This window comes from Psittacula echo (genome assembly GCF_963264785.1).
Source record: "Psittacula echo genome assembly, chromosome: 23".
Classification (NCBI taxonomy): domain Eukaryota; kingdom Metazoa; phylum Chordata; class Aves; order Psittaciformes; family Psittacidae; genus Psittacula; species Psittacula echo.
In genome coordinates, this window is record NC_137748.1 from 4913063 (window position 1) to 4931337 (window position 18275).

At 50.1% G+C, this 18275-nt stretch overlaps 1 protein-coding gene across 1 annotated transcript; it reads left to right on the plus strand.

Moving 5' to 3' along the window:
• Window positions 1-1199: 1199 nt before the first annotated feature.
• On the plus strand, window positions 1200-16725 carry LOC308229433 (uncharacterized protein; the record flags this gene model as incomplete). The annotated part of the gene is made up of 15 exons (XM_080633480.1): window positions 1200-1727; window positions 2095-2177; window positions 2449-2605; window positions 2704-2865; window positions 3230-3355; window positions 3476-3732; window positions 4701-4738; window positions 12045-12640; window positions 13598-13680; window positions 14199-14355; window positions 14584-14745; window positions 15165-15290; window positions 15403-15629; window positions 16048-16078; window positions 16573-16725. The coding sequence occupies 15 exons, from the start codon at window positions 1200-1202 to the stop codon at window positions 16723-16725; spliced, it is 2886 nt and encodes a 961-aa protein (XP_080489606.1).
• Window positions 16726-18275: the final 1550 nt, after the last annotated feature.

The window sequence follows — 18275 nt, forward strand, 5'->3', positions numbered from 1 at the left end:
GCATTAGCATGGCTGTATGAATATTATTAAACAAATGAAAGATTCAGACGGCAAAACATTTTAATTATTTCCCTTCTTCTTCAATTCAGCATTCCAAGAGTAAAAAAAAAATATATATATATTTTATATATATATCTTTTTTCTAAATGAGCTTTTCCAATGTCTTTTCTAAATCTAACACATTTTCCTTAGATTATATTTGGAGAATTTCTGTTGTGCTGGTTGGAACTGGGTCAGACTGATGAGGATCTGGCTGCTTCTGAGATTCTCTATGTCACTGCTTTAGGGATCTTGTGAACGCCCTCACACAGCCGTCCTCGCTTGGCAGTGGACATTGACAGTGAACTGCATCACTTGGTATTCAGGAAATGTCCTTTCTCTTTTGGTTGGGGAACTATTTGGATGTTTTGTCTACCCTGGAAAGCAACAAAACAAATCCCACGGGATCTCCTCTCTGCAAGGGGATGTTCTGATGCACGCTGGAGAAAGAGAAGTAAAAACTCACCCCCAGTGCACTCCAGTGCAATATTCATCACTGCTCCCCCAGAGCAGCGCATTTCCCAGTCAAATGACCTGGAGCTCGGCAGGTTCTCGCTCAGCTCCAGCAGGATGGGACAGACCCTAATGGCGAAGCAGTGCAGGAAGCAGTAGCCCCAGGGTGCTCTCCTGGCTCTGTCCCAAGGCTGCAGGGCAGCTGATGGAGGGGGCACCCTCGCTTCTGGTCGCAAAGGGGTCGAACAGGCTCCGGCAGATAGGACAGCTTTCCCACAGCTTTCCCTTTCCGGGTAGACTCGCCCACGCCAGGGATGGATAATTGCTGTGGTGTTTCACTCCCCGGGCACTCTCGGGTATCGTCAGGTTTTGTGTCACTCTTGTTTAGTTGTCATCACAAGTCAGACCTGATGATTCAGGAAGTAACGTTTTTGATGTAGTTTTGAAACACGCTTCTGTTAACCAAAGCACCTTTCTGTTGTGGGATTGCTGGAGACAAACGCCTTTGGGGAAATATTTCCAGCTGCAAAAAAGTAAATTAGTACTAGCCAGGTCACAAGGAGGAAGAACAAACAGCCCTTCTCCGGTAGCAAGATGCACAAGGGCTGGTATAAATAGAGGACTATGGGGACAGAGGGATCACAATCGGATCCTGCAGCGATCTGTGCAGCTCGTCCTGGGCTTCGGGTTGGATCCACGCTCGCACGATGAGCTGTGCCGTCAGGCAGGTTGTTACTGCCTGTTCCCAAGGCAGGAGCAGCGCGGGCAGCTCCGTGGCCGGCAGCGGAAGGAAGGTCTCCTCTGCCTCCCCGGGGAGACACGCTACCTATGACCTCGGTGCTGTGATTGGCAACTTCTCTGGTGACAGTTTAAGCGAGGGATTACTTGGGAAGCAGCTGAGCGCCGGCAGCGCTGCTGGTGGGAGCTTCGGAGCTACCCAGAGGGCTTGTTCTGCCCTTGGATTCAGCAGTGGAGGCATCTGCACTCGAGGTGGTGGTTTCACCAGGGCTGGTGCTGGCTGCGGTGATGGGATCTTATTTGCTAACAATGAGAAGGCAACGATGCAGAACCTCAACGACCGTCTGGCCTCCTACCTGGACAAGGTGCGGATGCTGGAGGGAGACAACGCTGAGCTCGAGTGCAAGATCAGAGAGTGGTATGCCAAGGTAGGGCCCAGCTGCGAACCGCGGGACTACAGCTGCTATCATAAGGAGATCGAAGACCTTCAGAACCAGGTAAACCTGTCTTCTTTGAGAAAATCCTAATATTTCTATGGGTTTTGCTTTCATGTGTGGATAGAGCAATGTTAGATGCAATAGCTCTGTCTCTGGAGGAGCAGTTGAAGCCATAGTTTATATGAAATGATGGTTGGAGGGAGGAGGACACTTGCGTTTACAAAGAAGTTTCAGCCCAGCCTGCCCTGCCAAGCTGGCACATGAGTTTCCCCACTGTGATGCCATCTAATTGATTAATAATCCCAATATATGGAATTGTTATAAAAAGAGTAAGATGCATTGCCTCAAGCAGGTGTTTCCTCTGGGGGCCTTTGGGAGCCACAGGAAGCCACAAGCCAGAATCCCTCTCCTGCATTTTCATTTCTAGATCCTGTGTGCAGCCATGGAGACTAACAAAATCCTCTTGAATATTGATAACAACAGGATGACTGCTGATGACTTCAGAGTGAAGTGAGTACGGCCCATGCTGGGCTGGGGGGCTCACACTGCCTGTGGAAGGGTTGGTGAGCAGTGGTGATGGGGAAATGCCAACCCTCTGCTTGTCTTGCTGCCCTACTAAACTGCCCATCTCTGTGAAAGGCCTGGCTACCACCGACAATGTTTGCCGCATGGCATGCCTGAAGTGAAAGAAGAGTTTGATCCTAAACATTTTCCCCCATAAACTCAACTCCAGGGCTCACCATGGTTTACTGACCTCTCTCTTTGTTGGCTGTGGCTCAAGGTACGAGGCCGAGTGTGGTCTCCGGCAGAATGTGGACACAGACATCTGCAACCTGCGCCCGGTGCTGGACCAGCTGGCGAGCTGCAAGACCGACCTGCAGCTGCAGTGTGAGGCCCTGACTGAAGAGATGTGCTGCCTCAAGACGAATCACGAGGAGGTCAGGTTGCCCCATAGGGAATTAAGAAGCAAGAAGAAGGAAAGTGTCCCCCACCCCAAGTGTCAGTATTACTGATACGGTGCACCTATTCCATGCAGGAAATGAGCTGTCTGAGGAAACAGGCCACTGGAGATGTGAGCGTGGAGGTCAATGCCTGCCCTGGTCCCGACCTGAGGAAGATCCTGGAGGATCTGAGGTGCCAGTATGAAACACTGATGGAGCGCAACCGCAAAGAGACTGAGCAGTGGTACGCCTGCAAGGTACGAAACACACGCAGAGCTGTCCCCTACTCTGCCTCTTGGGGGAAAGGGAAAAAAGATTAAGAACACTTCCTGAGATGCCTTAATCTGTGTCACAGATGTGCTCAGCTTCTGATTGCACTGCCCAGTCCCTGTACTCTTCTGTTTGTGGCAGAGGGGCCACCACATGGCATTGCAGGGTCACAACAGTATAAATGTGGGGCTTCAGATTTGGAAATGCCCAGGTGCACTGCAGGCTGTGCACTGCAGGGAGTGCACAAGCAGGGGGAGCACAAGCAAGTTGTGCACAAGCAGGGTGTGCACTGCAGGCTGTGCGCAAGCAGGTGGTGAAGCCCCTGCTGCAGCGAGGGGTCTGACTTAGCAGGTGGAGGAGGTGAATCTGGAGGTCGTCACGAGCAGCCAGGAGATCGAGTCAAGCAACAAGCAGGTTACAGAGCTGAGACGTCAGCTGCAGGCCTTGGAAATCAACGTACAAGCCCAGCTCACTATGGTAGGTGATGCCACTACAATTCACATCTCGGCCCCCGCGCTCGCCTTGGAGCTGTACCTGTAACCAGACGGGCGAAGCTTGCAGCATCCCCAAGTACCTCTGTGTTGTTCCCATTGTCAGAAAGAAAACCTGGAGTCATCCTTGGCGGAAACCGAATGTCGCTACAACAAATACCTGGCTGAGCTCCAGAACCAGATCTCCTGCGTGGAGCAGCGGCTGGCTGAAATACGAGCAGAAATGGAGTGCCAGAACCAGGAATACAAGACCCTTCTGGACGTCAAATGCCGCTTGGAGCAGGAGATCCAGACCTACCACTGCCTGCTGGAAGGGGGACAGCACGACATCATGTACGCAGACCACTTACAGACCCTCACACAGTAACATCTCTATGCTTTGACTTCCAGGGATAGGACAATTCATGGTACCAGTAGTAAAAGCAACGTTGTGGTGAGGAACCAGCACTGACCTGCTACAGACAGGGCCTATTAGCAAACCATGAGGCATGTGAGGATTTGGCTCTGAGCAATGTCCACAGTCCAAGCCGAAACCATCTTGGGCCAACGAAGGTGATGGGATTGGCCCCAGAGCTCTGCAGCACCACAGGTCCTCAGAGGGCGGGTTCCACTCTGAGCTGGGCAAGGTCCTTTATGAGCACTGTCACTAGGTTTTATTGGCTTTGTCACAGCCAGACAGGCTCAGGGACCGGCAGGGAAATGAAGCGAGACAATAAATTATCTACTACACATTTTCAGTTTCACACAACAATTTAATTAAAGTTTGGGGAGATTTAATTTGTATGCAAAGCAGCTGGCTCTGCCCTGCCTCCCATTGACGGAGATTTTGAAACAGTGAGGCACAGTGGTAAGCTCATAAACGCCTCATACACACAGAACCAGCCCCAGCACCCCCTGCTCCACCAGCTTGGAAAAAGAGGGATTTAATGGTGGTAGCCTGGGGAGGCTGACTTACATAAAATATGAGGGTTTGTTCCAAAATGCCGGTTGCAAAGGATGCAATGACACTGTTAGAGCTTGTCTCAGAGCCTCGGGTAATGCTCTGTGTGTCACGATGGCAAAGCACTGGCTGGCAGCAGACAGGCAGGGTGGAGGATGTGCTAATTAATTGCTACTCTTAATGACCTTAATGGTTCGAGGGGGGAAATGACCCACAGCGACTGAATAGACCCAGCTAAAGGCAGTGCTCAGGTGGGGGGCAGGTGTGCAGGGTGTGAATGCCGGGGCTTTGGTCACCGGAGCTGTCTCCTTCCCACAGAGGGCCGGGGGCAAGAGGAGTCCCTGCTGCACCAGCTGGAAGAAGCGGTGGGCTGAAAGCCGGCATGTGCCAGCCCTGCGTGCCCTGAGCCCGTGGGCAAGGATGTGCAAGGTGAGGTGTGCTCCAGGAGCCTGTGAGCAGGACCATGAACTGCTTTAGTCCTGCTACATACGTGGGGGAGAGGAGGACGAGGGGTCTCCAGGCTTTCCTGGGTGGTGAAGAGGGGCTGGAAGTGGTTTCTTCTCCCTGGAAAGAGGCAGTGCAAGGAGCTGGGTGTGCAGGGTCCCGGCTGTGACTGCTGGTGGTGGAGCACTGGGATGAACTGGGCTGTGGTAGAAAGCAGTGGCAGAGGGTGCAGCTATGGGGCATTTATAAACTGCATAGAAAATGTGTTTGACACTGAGGGTTTATTAGTGGTAACTGTGCTTAAATAAGACCTTCAGCACCACATGAACATGAGGAACTGGCAGGGGGAATCAGTCACGAGTCTTTCAAGTGTACAACTAAGCAAGCAAGGGGGGAGAGGGAAAAGAAGGGTCAGTCCCAGAGCAAGGGGGATGCAAGAGCAAGGCGCGGTGTGGAGATGAACCCTGGAAAGCCCCACGTCCTGCCCTCCCTCGGCAGGTCACCTCAGGCAGGAGAGCTCCCGCCAGCCCCATCGCACCCCCGAGGCCTCTCCATGAACAAGGCACAAAGAACCTGACAGTCGGAAGGGCCCCTGCAGACCGGCTGCCCCTGTCCCCTCCCTGTCCTCACCCGCTGCCGCATCCACCAGCCACTGGTGTCCACTGGGACTAACCTGCTTTGCACTCAGTTGTCACACAACTACCAAAGCTTGTCTCTAATAAACGTCGCTACTACTGACACAGCCTCCAAACCGACAAATGATTTCTACAAGGAAGTTAACGTACAAGTATGAAAAACATCGTTACACAGGTAGTTATATTTATCATACACCCTTGGTTAGAAATCTACCTTTGATCTATATCCCCACAGCAATCGCTGCAAGGGGACAAGAAAACAGCCTCTGCCGCACTGCTCCTGCTGAATCCAGGTGGATGCAGGGTGGTGATGGGGGAAAGGGCCCAGCTGATGCTGCACAAAGGGACGTTTGTTGGACAGGGCTTGGAGCACGCTGCTCTACTGGAAGGTGTCCCTGCCCATGGCAGAGGGTTGGAACTGGATAAGCTTTAAGGTCCCTTCCAATCCAAACCAGTCTGGGATTCTATGATTTGCTACCAGAGGAGGAAGCATAAGCTAAGACATGAAGTAAAAAGTGATGAGGAAGGAAACACTCAGGGAGGGTTGCAGGGTGCAGGGAAGGAGGCAGTCTGACCCACGATCTCCTACTGAAAGAGACTTTGGAGCAAAAATCGAGTTTTCATTAAAGTAGGTGTGTGCTAATATAACATAATATAACATAATGTAATGTAATGTAACACACAACACCTTTGAGTTATTATGAATGTGCACTAACAGGATTAAATCAAGAACAACAAGTTTTCCCCAATGCCCTTGGAGCAGTAATGTGGAACGCCGGGCTCCGCTGGGCTCGACACACCCTTCTGGTGGAGGGCAGCAATTCCCAGAGAAAATACTGAATAAAGAACCTCTAAATGGGTTGTTTTAGAGAGCAAACAGGAAGAACCAGCTGGCAACGTGGGAAGATAAAAGGGCAGACAAATTAATATATGGGAGAGGGCTTTTTTTAAAGTAAGATACAATAAACAGACGGGGGAAAAAAATATGCTGCTATTTTATTACCACAGAGAAAGGAATTGTAAAGCCAGTCAGGAGCACAACTGCTTGTACAAGCAAAGACTTGGGATCCAGCCTGTCCCTTCTCACCCACAGTGGAATCTGGAGAGGGGCTTTGGACAAGGGCCTGTAGGGACAGGCCAAGGGGAATGGCTTTAACCTGCCCGAGGGGAGGCTGAGATGAGCTCTTAGGCAGAAGCTCTTCCCTGTGAGGGTGCTGAGGCGCTGGCACAGGGTGCCCAGAGAAGCTGTGGCTGCCCCATCCCTGGCAGTGTTCAAGGCCAGGTTGGACACAGGGGCTTGGAGCAAGCTGCTCCAGTGGAAGGTGTCCCTGCCTGTGGCAGGGGCTGGAGCTGGAGGAGCTTTAAGGTCCCTTCCCACCCAAACCAGTCTGGTTTTATGGTTCTGTGGCTCTGTTAGTTTTCTCTGTAATAAAGTATTGGATGGGGTTTGATGACTAACCTAACAAGAAGGCATCAGGGGATACAATGAGTCTGAATTAGGGTCCATTTCTAAAGAAAGGAACAGCTCCAACACTTCTGGAATGACAGCACGGCACAAGCTGAAGCTTGGCCACACAGAGCTGTTCTCTCAGCATAAATCACAGCAGCGATGGGGCTTTTGTCTCTTGCTCTGGTCTGTGCTCTGCAAAAAGCCTGGTCTGCTTCTGGGTCACCTCTGGTGCTCTCAGCCAGCCACACATTGTGTCTGACCGCGCCAGCGCCGCGGGGCAGGGACTGAGCGATCCCACTCTGAGTGTCCCTTCAGGGGGTAGACTCTCCCCAGCCTCTGTCCAGGTCACAGACACTTGTTAGCCCTTGGGGTAATTAATTGCTCTAATGAGCTGCTGTTAATACTTTTATTAAGTCCTGTATCTCCCATTCCCACCACACTAATTACACTGAGCATCTCAGTGTCACTTAACCTGCCCCAGTGTTTACGTGGCACCTCTAAAGCCACCGCATGAATGCTGTGCAGCAATAAAAAGATGCTTTCCCTCCCCAGTGAGTTTATAGTGATGGGAAATGAAGAGTGTGGAAATAGCACAGGAAGAGACAGGGAAGAGAAGATCAATGAAGTGCAGAAGATGCAGTGTGTGGGACACCAGGACAAGAATCACCTGGGACACTGCCCGGAGGCAAACGTTGATCACACTCCCCTTATGCAGCCACTCGCACCAGCACACAGGGAGCACAGCTTGCAAGAGCTTCTCTTCTCTTTTAATGTGCAAATCTTGTAAAGTAAGAGCAAACGAGGATCTCAAAGGGGAGCTCTTTCAGCAATTGGGTTGGTGGCAGAAGCTGTCAGCATCACAGCCAGGGCTGCAGATGAAACGCAGCCTGTGATTGCTCAGGCAGATATGGACTCTGTGGTACGGAGCAGACACATGGGAACTACAGCACCATCAGAAAAGGTCCCTTAGGACTGAACATACCCTAAAGGATGAAGATGGAGAAGAAACAGAAAGAAACCAACCAGTTCTGCAAAATGCCAATGCTGGAAATGAGCTGTGAGTTCAGGGCTGTGCTGCACAAGCAGTTAGAGCTAACGACAGTATTCTGCTGTGGTGTATAAACTATAATTTCTTTATAAAGTCTACTATATAAAGTATGCAGATGGATACAGTCTCACTCACACCCATAGTAACTGTCTGTGGGTGTACATTTTTTACTGGCTTGTGTAACATTCATAAAAAACTATGTAGAGGAGTAAACTACTGCTATAACCATGCAGGAGATTTCTCAGCTCAGTACCCCGCATAATGTAATTTAAACTGCCACTACGAGCCTTACATTGAAAGCACATTGAAATTAAGAGACTTTTTAGTACGAGATAAAGACACTCTGGGGAGGTTCTGGCTGGCTGGTACCCTGGCTGCCTGTCTCTGCTGCTCCTCTGTGTAGTGTCTGGGTGCAGGAGGCACCTGAATGCTCCCATTCTCTTGTCAGGTCCTGGTTTGACCCCCATGGCTCTGGTGCAGGGACCATGGGCTGAAGCCGTTTCTCCTCCTGACTTGCGCTGCGCTGAGCTGCCCATGCAGGAGTGGAACTGCTGGAGTTTCATTCTCCCATCAGTATTCAAATCTGTCCCAGTACAAATTCCCTGGTACTCTTCTTTGCCGTGATAATCAGCAGCGCTTCCAGGGATGCAAATGTGGGGAAGTCTGGCTACATTGTTATCATCTGGTAGGTGCTGGAAGGAAATTAAAACCCTTCACAAAATGAACCAGGGAACACTGTGAGCTTCAGTAGGAAGAAATCTGGTCCTGTCCACCTCCATGTTCTGCTGAACTTCTACTTCACCACTAGCAAATGCTCAGAGGTAGTCTGAAGATGTGAACAGTCAGCAAGAAACTGAAACAGAGTCATCACCTTGGTCTCTGAGGTGTATTTAAGAGCTGGGATCATGCTGTTACCAAACCCATTGTGATAATTGTTTCTCTTGCCTTACAGGAGTTTGCTAAACATGGTGGTATAAACCAATGAGTCACTGGCCAGAAAAAAGTCATGGTCTGCATTTGAAAGATGGGAGCATGAGGTCTGGAGCCAGCTCAGTATCACATCAAAGCAGTGTTTAATAAGTGATGCCTAATGGCTATTATGCAAATTATTAATAGTAATTACAAGTGACAAGATAAAATCATATTCCAGTGTGGTTGCACAAACATCACTGAAGCAATGCTTATGAAAGCAAAGCTCTGTCAAATTAGACACACCTTTCTTGTAGTTGACACAAGAAAACATTATCAACCTTGATAAGAGAAGCGAGCAGAGGGTGGGAGAGATGAGTTGATGTTCTGCACCCAGGCTGGGCACGGGGACAGTCACAGCTCCCACAGGACCCAACTCCACTGCCCACAATGTCTCCTGGGACTGTAACACCCTCCTGCCTCCTCCTGAGCTGCCCAACGCCATGTGTCCATATTTACACTTGGTACCTCCTGGTTCACTTCCAGATCCCTCTTCTCCATAATGCCCGCAAGACTTCACAGTGTTTGTGTGACCCAGACCACTGCTGCTCGCGCTGGATAACGGCCTGACACCGCTTCCTTTACTTCCATCTGTGCGAAACCGCTTGTTTCCTCCTGTCTGACATTTAGGTTGCAAATCCTTTGGGGACATTTTTCTGTCTTCAGCTTGCACAGTCCTTTCCTACACAGTGCTCTGCCCCAAGGCTGTGCCCCTGAGCTATGGGAGTACAAATGGTTACTAAAGTGGAGGCAAAGAAATCAGTTTAGTGGAGAGAGCACAGCCAGTGCTGATGGAACAGAACAAGATGGTGTCTCACAGCTAGGGAAAGCCAAACCCTGCAGTCAGAAGACACACACACATGCCTCTTCCCTGGGCTGTGGTCGTATGGAGCCAGGCAATACCCCAAGTGCTCAAGCACACAGAGCTGCAGCCATGCAGCCAGGGCAAGGAAACCCTCATTGGTTCAAAACCACAGTCTGGGCCTGGCTTCTGGATGTGCCATGTCCCAGTGAAATTGGCAGGAGCTCAGTAAAGCTCCAAAGGCTGTCATTATATCCCAAATACAAGTACTTCAGAAGAATTGTGTATTTGCAATCTGTGGACCTTTCCACCAGGATCTATGTAGAAAGTTGTATAATGCTGCAAACCACTTTGGTTTGTGGAGCAAGACCTATTCATTCCTTCTTGCTATCACGTAACTGCTGAAACAGGGAGGTGGAGGTGCTCCTTGCCCACCCGGAGAGATCATCTGACATCTGCAGTATCCCATCCTAAACCTAACTCTGAAAGGGAAAGAGAGTCAGTGAGCAGTGCTCGCTGTAGGTTGCTATTAGGTAACTTGTGAAAGCCTCCACAGCAGAGCAAAGCTCCAAGCAATCCAGACATTATATTAACTTCTGTTGGCTCTTACAGCCACACCCTGCCTCCAATTATATTCCTCAAAAAGACAGATGAAAGCCAGATTTACTCCCCATCCTCCTTTCTGCTCCTGATTTTCACTGTGGCGAGTCTTGGCTGCGCGGGGATGTGTTTGCAGGGGGAGGATGGACTTGTATTTCAGGCACTGCAGTCTCAGCCAGGATCTGAGCTCTGCCAGACTCCAGCTCTGTCCTTGAGCAAGTTATTTCCCTACACCATCCGAATCATGAATATTCCAGGGTGCTGCCAGCCTTGGGTAGGCGCCTTTTTATCATTTCTGATCTAAGTGAAGAAAGAAATAATCTCACTGGAGAGTGGAGAGTCCTCACTTGAGCTGGTGAGAAGATGATCACATCTGTATATGCTTGGGGACACTCTCCTCTCATGGTGACAGGAGCCACCCAGCTTCCTGCTGGGAAAGGAGAGAGGGCTGAGGGGTGAGCAGAGATTTCCTCTGCCCCTCTTCGGAGGTGACGGCTGCACTCCGGGCTCCCTGTCAGGTCACACTCACAGAGGATTTATCACAACTGCTCCTGTATATATATGGACGTACTTGAGTCAAAGGTCACTTGTGAGTAAGAGTTGCTTGAAAATTCCACCCTGTGGGGAACAGAAGCCTCCGTTCCCTGGAGAGCAGAATATCCTCTCATTACAGCAGTCTGTCGGGGAAAGATACTCGCACTGGTGGAGCCAGTTCTCCGAACGCTCCTCTGGCTGGTGCCTGGTTTTGGAGATGGGGCTCCCATGACCAGCCAAGCTGTGCCAATGCCTGCTGCTGCGCTGACAGACTCAGATCAGAAAGGCAGAAAGCTTTTCTCCTTCTTATTTTGTGCTCAGCACAACCTTGGTGATGGCAAAGACCTGCAAGATCACATCCCAGGCCAGGCCGGAAACTGGATATATCGCCCATGGATACTCCCTTTCTTGTCATCTCTTTATCTACGATCACCACAGACTGAGGCAGCATGGAAAGCAATTAAAGTAATTGAAAAATAACTTCAGAGAGGTACTTCATGCACTTCCAGCAAGGCTGTGCAACCTCCAGGAACAAGGACTTCCAACGCTCAGCAGGCCTGATCTCCACACACTGTGAGCAAGTTGACTTTTTGGGTTTGCGTGACCAGAAAACTAAACCCATGGGGGAATTTCCTCTGAGATTTAAGAAATCTCACAGTGGAGCCTGTACTAGACCTGTGTCCCCTTGCGCCGGGTGCCAGACACCTGCACCATGGGGTCCCTGGTCTCTTCACTGCTGCTGTCACTGTTCCTCACACTTTTCAGAAGTGAGAATTTATCATTTCCCATTTTTGCTCCATGTAGTCTAGCACAGCACGGGATACAAAACTGTTTATTGGGCTAAGAATAAAATAAATACAAATTAATAGAAGATAAAAGGCACTTTGATGTTATAAATACCAATGTTTCTCCTTTGTACATAATCTAGGGCAACTTTTTTTCTTGACTTGTTGTAAAGTTTGCATCATATAAAAAGCTGATGACTCATAAAACATTATTTTACTTTTTGGAATAAGCTGCTGACATGTAAAGTATCTTCCTTGTGAACTGGGATTTCTAGAGGGAAACTGCCTATGGGCTATTTATTCTTGGCATAAACAGCAAGACTAGCCAGCCCCGTGGGAAGAAGAAACACCCTTTAGGTGACACCCCCTTTGGAAGGTATAAATAGAGATCTGCGGCAACAACCAACCTGCAGTCTGATTCAGTATCAAGCTGTGCATCTTGCTTTGGGCTTTGGGTTGGAGCTGCAGCTGTCCTCAAAATGAGTTGTAGTGTTAAGCAGACAACTGGCTCTCTCAGGGGCAGGACCAGCGGGGGCAGCTGTGTGATTGGTGGCGGTGGTGGTGGTGGAGGAGCACGGATCTCCTCAGTCTCTTCCGGAAGATACACCACTTGTGGGATAGGTGGTGGCCGAGGGTTTTCTGGTAGAAGCTACTGTGGTGGTGTGAATTATGGAGGAGGACTGAGCACCGGCAGTTTGGTTGGTGGCAACTTTGGAGGTGGCTTAGGAGCCGCTGTCCTCGGAGGATGTCCAGGCATGGGATTCAGCGGTGGCAGCGCTCGCTTTGGCGGTGGCATGGGAGGTGGCATTGGTATGGGTCTTGGTGGCGGGGTAGTTGGAGGTGGTTTTGCTGGTGATGGCATTCTTCTTTCTGGTGACGAAAAGGTCACCATGCAGAACCTTAACGACCGCCTGGCTTCTTACCTGGACAAGGTGAGATGCCTGGAACAAGAAAACGCGGACCTGGAGTGCAGAATCAGGGAGTGGTATGCCAAGCAGGGCCCTTTTTGTGAGCCACGGGACTACAGCTGCTATTACAAAGAAATAGAAGATCTTCAGAATCAGGTAACAGCACTTCTCAGCTGCTTTCTCCCTTGTAAGCTTCTCCCACGGCTGGTTCACAACTCCAGGCAGTTCTCAAGAGTAACAATTCACTGTTGTAAAATGCTTTTCATAAACAGCCATTACCAGCCTGCAGAACGCCCTGGAGCTCACGGGTCAAACCACCAGTGTTTGGACTGGTTCCATTGCTTTTATTCATCAGATAGGTTTGAAGGGGGAAATGTTACCTTCATGGGATATATGTGGATTGGCTCCGTAGTCTTTCTGATTCAGGGTTTGTGCTAAGGTGTCTAAATAGATACATGCCAAGAAAGTAACTAAAAGAGAAATAAATAATGGATCGCATTAATTTGCCTGAATTCATATTCTTCTGATATCAGTCTTGCAGAATTCCTGTTAAATGTTATTTCATTTGTTACAAGCTTACTTTTCCATTCAAAATTGGGGAAATACGGGACAGTTCATTAAAAACAAGGTCAAAGCAAGCATTGCCAGCCCCATCCTGAGTGTGCGATTTGCAATTACAAACACTTGCAAAGCGTGTTTGGGAAAAACTCTCAGATGTCAAGATGCAAAGAAGAATAAAGGGAAAATAATCCAGGAAACAGACGGAATGAGACAGACTTATAATTAAGCCTTGAAACGAACTTTTAGATCTCTTATCCATGAAAGTAAGATTTAGATTTCAAAGGGCAGGTGGATTGGGGCAGGAGCTGGACAACACTGATCGTACCTCCCTGGCTGTCTGCATCAGCATCGTGTGTTTTAGCATTTTAATGCCTTTATTTCACGGCACACTCCCCCTGTGACTGCTGCTCCCCTCAGCTCCCCCATGCCTGCACCTAGGAGTAAAAAACAGCGTGAGGGAAGGAGGTTAGGTCTGGTAGCAGTGGTCAGTGGGTACACTTGAGCCTGAGAATACAGAGAGGAGACTTCAGGAGTGAATATTCTTTTTTCCAGATCGTCTGCGCAACCATAGACAACAACAAGATCATTCTGAACATCGATAACAGCAGGATGACAGCCGATGACTTCCGAGTGAAGTGAGTATCCCCCTGGCCGTCCTTCCCCTGTCAATGCTCCCACTCGCAGAGCTGGTGAGAAGGAGATCTTGGACAGGGCTCCTGTGATCCTCTGGCCAGGACAAGCTCTTCCAGCCATTGCCTCTAGAGCTGCCTTAATTAGTGGCAGCTCCAGGTGGAAAGTTTGGGACAAGAAGATGGTTTTGAGTGGAGATTAGAGTTCTTCAGAAAGCAGAAGGGCTCTGCAGACAGGGAGCAGCACAGGTTCACCCCAGCTGGCATTCTGGCACGTGGTGTCTTTCCAAGGGAAAGCTTTTGATTTTCCTGTTGGAGCACAGAAACACAGTGAGTGACAGCTCGACCCAAGTGAAGAAGCTCCCAAGAGGGCAGACTGAGGGCAGATTCGGCAGAGCAAGCCTCAAACTGTTGTTAGCATCCTGCTAGGCCAGTTAGGAAACTACTACTGTGAGAAAGATGGATGGCCAAAGGAAAAGAGCACACGGTGGTGTCAGACACTGACAGCTCCTTCTTGCCGGCAGGTACGAGACGGAGCTGGCCCTGCGCCAGAGCGTGGAGGCTGACATCAACGGCCTGCGGCAGGTCCTGGACCAGCTCACGCTCTGCAGGTCTGACCTGGAGGCGCAGCTCGAGTCGCTGCGGGAGGAGCTCTGCTGCCTCAAGAAGAACCACGAGGAGGTAGGATCCTGCCCGCGCTGCGCAAGGATCCGTGAGCCTCCCCCACTGTGGTCCCCACCCCTTGGGTGCTGGCTGCAGGGGGCAAGTGGCTGATGGAGACAATACGTGTGAATGGGAGCTGTGAATGTCCAGGCTTTGCCAGGGGTTCAGCTCTTCCCTACAGGGAACTTGGCTCCTGCACTTTATTACTTCTTTTTAAAACTGACCTGCGCTGGGTGGTGTTTGCAGGAGATGAACTGTTTGAGGAAACAATCGACTGGAGATGTGAGCGTGGAGGTCAATGCCTGCCCCGGCCCAGACCTCAGAAAGATCCTGGAGGAGATGAGGTGCCAGTATGAAACACTGATTGAACGCAATCGCAAAGAGGTCGAGGATTGGTACGAGTGCAAGGTGAGTAAAATTACACAGCTCTGACCTTCCCCAGCTAACACAGAGCAATGGTTTCACAGTCGCTTATCACACATCAAAACCACACAACATACTGTAACAGCCTTTAACATCGATTTAACTGGACCAAGTGACACAGGGGATGCTGACGCTCTGTGTCCCTGCCATGGGGTGTTGGGAAGTGCTGCATGTTAGTGACACTTGAGACAGGAACTCTTTACAAGGCAGTCAGTGATGAGAACTAACTGGATAGCAGTACTATTAGAAGAACAAGAAGGATTACTCTCCATTAGGATGAGAGAGTTAACCCAAACCTTTCCCATGTCATGCGTTTGGTAGCTTCTCTGCAATTTCCTTAGTACTTCATCTGACTTACGTTATACATTCCCTGATGCTCTTTCTTCTGGATTGGTGATCTTCAGATTGAGGAGGTGAATCGGGAGGTTATTACAAGCGGTCAGGAGGTAGAGACGTGCAACAACCAGGTGACCGAACTGAGACGCCAATTGCAAGCCCTGGAAATCGATCTCCAAGCTCAGCTCAGCCAGGTGGGTGCTGGTGGTGTCAAGCTCACCCGCCTCACAGTTATGTTTGATGTCAGAATTCACTGTTAAATGCAGTGTTTCTCATCCTGTACTGCTGCCTCATGTCACCCCTCAGAGGGACAACCTGGAGTCCTCCCTGGCTGAGACGGAGTGTCGCTACAACAACCACCTTGCTGAGCTCCAGACCCAGATTACGTGCGTGGAGCAGCAACTGGCTGATCTGCGGGCAGAAATGGAGTGCCAGAACCAAGAGTACAAGATCCTGCTGGACGTCAAATGCCGCCTGGAGCAGGAGATCCACACGTACCGTTGCCTGCTGGAGGGAGGACAGCAGGACCTTATGTAAGTAGGCTTGAGACACACCAAAAGACACAGCGAAATGCCCTGCCCTGGGTATTTTAACATACCAGGAAAGTGAACAATAGGGGGAGGTACTGCACAGCCTCTTCACCCTCACTGCTCTACCCGACTGCCTGGCAATCGGGGCAGATAATCCACTTCCCACCCTGTGCCAGCCATTGCCACAGGAAAGGTCACTGCAATATTCTGCCAATTGAGAGCAGCAGACACAGTGAAAAGCTGCAGTTCCAGTTCCAGTTCATCTGTCATTTCCATCACTAAAATGCTATTTTCCTGTCCCCTTAGTCAGCAAGGAGGAATTGGTCAGTCCTCAGGTCTAGGAGGAGGAGTTGCAAGAACAAGTGGAATAGGAGGAGGAGGTATCATTCGAACAAGCCACACTTATACTTCGTCTTCCCAGATGCCATCCTGTGCAGCTGCGGAGATACAAGGTAAGAACTGCAACACTCAACAGGATTTCCACATTGCAGCAAGCACAGGCAGCAACAGGAACCTTTCCCACCTAGCTTATAGGTGCTATTTGAAAGCTTTATGGTGGGGCTACTGGGAAACACCTGATGGGAGGCCATGGGGGAGTGGTTACAAGTGCTGCCAGGAGCTGTGACTCTGCTAGGATGCAAAAGGGGACGAGGGGGAAGAGGGATGGAAAGGAGAGGGACAGGCTGGCAGGCAACAGAGATCATGGGGAAAGGGCTGACATGAAATCTGGGACAAAGGAAAGAATAGGAGAAAGCAAGTGCCCAGAAATCAGGAAAAAAAACCCAGGAATCATGGGAATACTGGCAGAAAACTACTCGCACTAGTTCAGGGGGAAACTTCCAGCCAAATTGAAAAAGAAATAAAGAAATACGGTGACAGTTGGTCCATGAGGAGAGTGAGGAGGGCAGTGTGCTGGCAGGGACCCTGATGCCATTCCCACACCCAGACTGCTGTGGAGGCAATGGCTGCAGCTTCCACCACTTGGTGTGTTTATGTACGAGGGCAGAGTGTGCCCCAGCAAGCTCCGCACCCCGTCTGCCTGGCTGGCAGGCAGCAAGCAGGCCTCTCCAGGGAGGACAGTGTTTATCCAGAGTTCTGATCGCATTGGCTTGTGGAATGAGAACGGGTATAGGTGGCAGTGTGGGAAAAAATCTATTTTTGCTATAAACAAACTCATGTTTCCTTTAATCTCTCCAGTGCCTTGCAGAAGGATTTGTGATTAAGCAGAGAAATGAGAATATCCAACAAGAGAACCCTGAATCTCTTCATCCGGAGCCATGGGTGAAGAGAGAGGATATTTAGCGTATGCCCCCGCAGAGAGCAGGGACGTGCTCTTCTGTGTTACTCAGCAATGCTAAGCCATGTGTCACAGGGATAAGCAGAGCATTGGGCCACATTCTGCTTTATTTTGCTATGTGCTTTTTCCAATCTCTATTGCTGCATGTGCCCAAGCACCATGACTCTTGCTGGAGCTCACCACTGGTGTGATCACTGTGTACCTGCTGGTGAAAAAAACTTCTCTAATAAAACCTTGCTTCTGCCTGATGCAATCAAGAACCCTGTGTCTGGAAACTGCCTTCCTTTAGAAAAGCAGGTGCTGATCCATGCACAAGGGCTGCATGAGCTGGTCAGGATCCCACCCCACTGGGAACAGAGCTGCTTTGCCAGCAGGAGCCAGGGAATGGCCTCGCTGACCTTGCAGGTCCTGTCCTTCTCCTTCTCCCTGTTAAAGCCTGTAGCACACGTGGCCTGTTCCTGCATGACATCCCCCATGTCCTACATGAACAGATCAGGCAGGCGCCTGTGGGCTGCCCACAGAGCATTGTGCTACAACACAGCTTTAGACACATTCTGAGAGTCAGTGATGGAAACAGATTGCCTCAGCCCCAGCCCACTGCTGACACATCTGGGCTGAACCTCCCATACTACATCACCCAGCCCTGGTACTATGATTAGGCTGAAGAAGAAGTCTTGGTCTCCAGAACTGTTCCAATTTCTGCTGACACAGCTTATATTCTGACCCATTGCTTTCATTTTATAGGAATTCTCCCATTGGGAAAAGGATTGGAAGCAAAAGGTTTATATCCTGCCTAGTTTCACATAGTGACTGAGTCATTTACTGGTCATCCTATTTCTAAGAGTTTGAACTTGAACACGAGGAAACACTGAAAGATCATCTTTACATTAAACACACCTCTCTAGAACTGGAGAGAGCAGGATGGGAGCTGAAAGAGTGCAGCTCAAGGGAGAATAGAATGAGAAAAAGAGCCAGCTAAGGCCTTTGGATGCCCTGAGCCAGTATGTCTCAAACCTCATGAGCATGGCAAAGGTCGCTCCCTCCTTGGGCCTCGAACAGCAGCCCCGTAGCTGGGGCTGAGTCAGGAGGACTGGCGTGGTGTGGGCATGCATCCTGACACTGACCTGTCTGGCAACATGAAGGCAGCAGCTTGATAAGTCAGGGCCCTGCTGCATTTGTGGTGGGTGCAGCCCTGGGACCAGCCCTGGTGAGCTTGCAGAATGTTCAGTTAAAAGCCATCATGAGCCGGAGGGTGTTCTGAGGACTGGTCCAGGAAACCAAGCACTGATGGCTTTTACATGTCCACCCCACCCTGCAGGTTCAGAGCTGAGCAGCAGCACTGGATGCTGCTG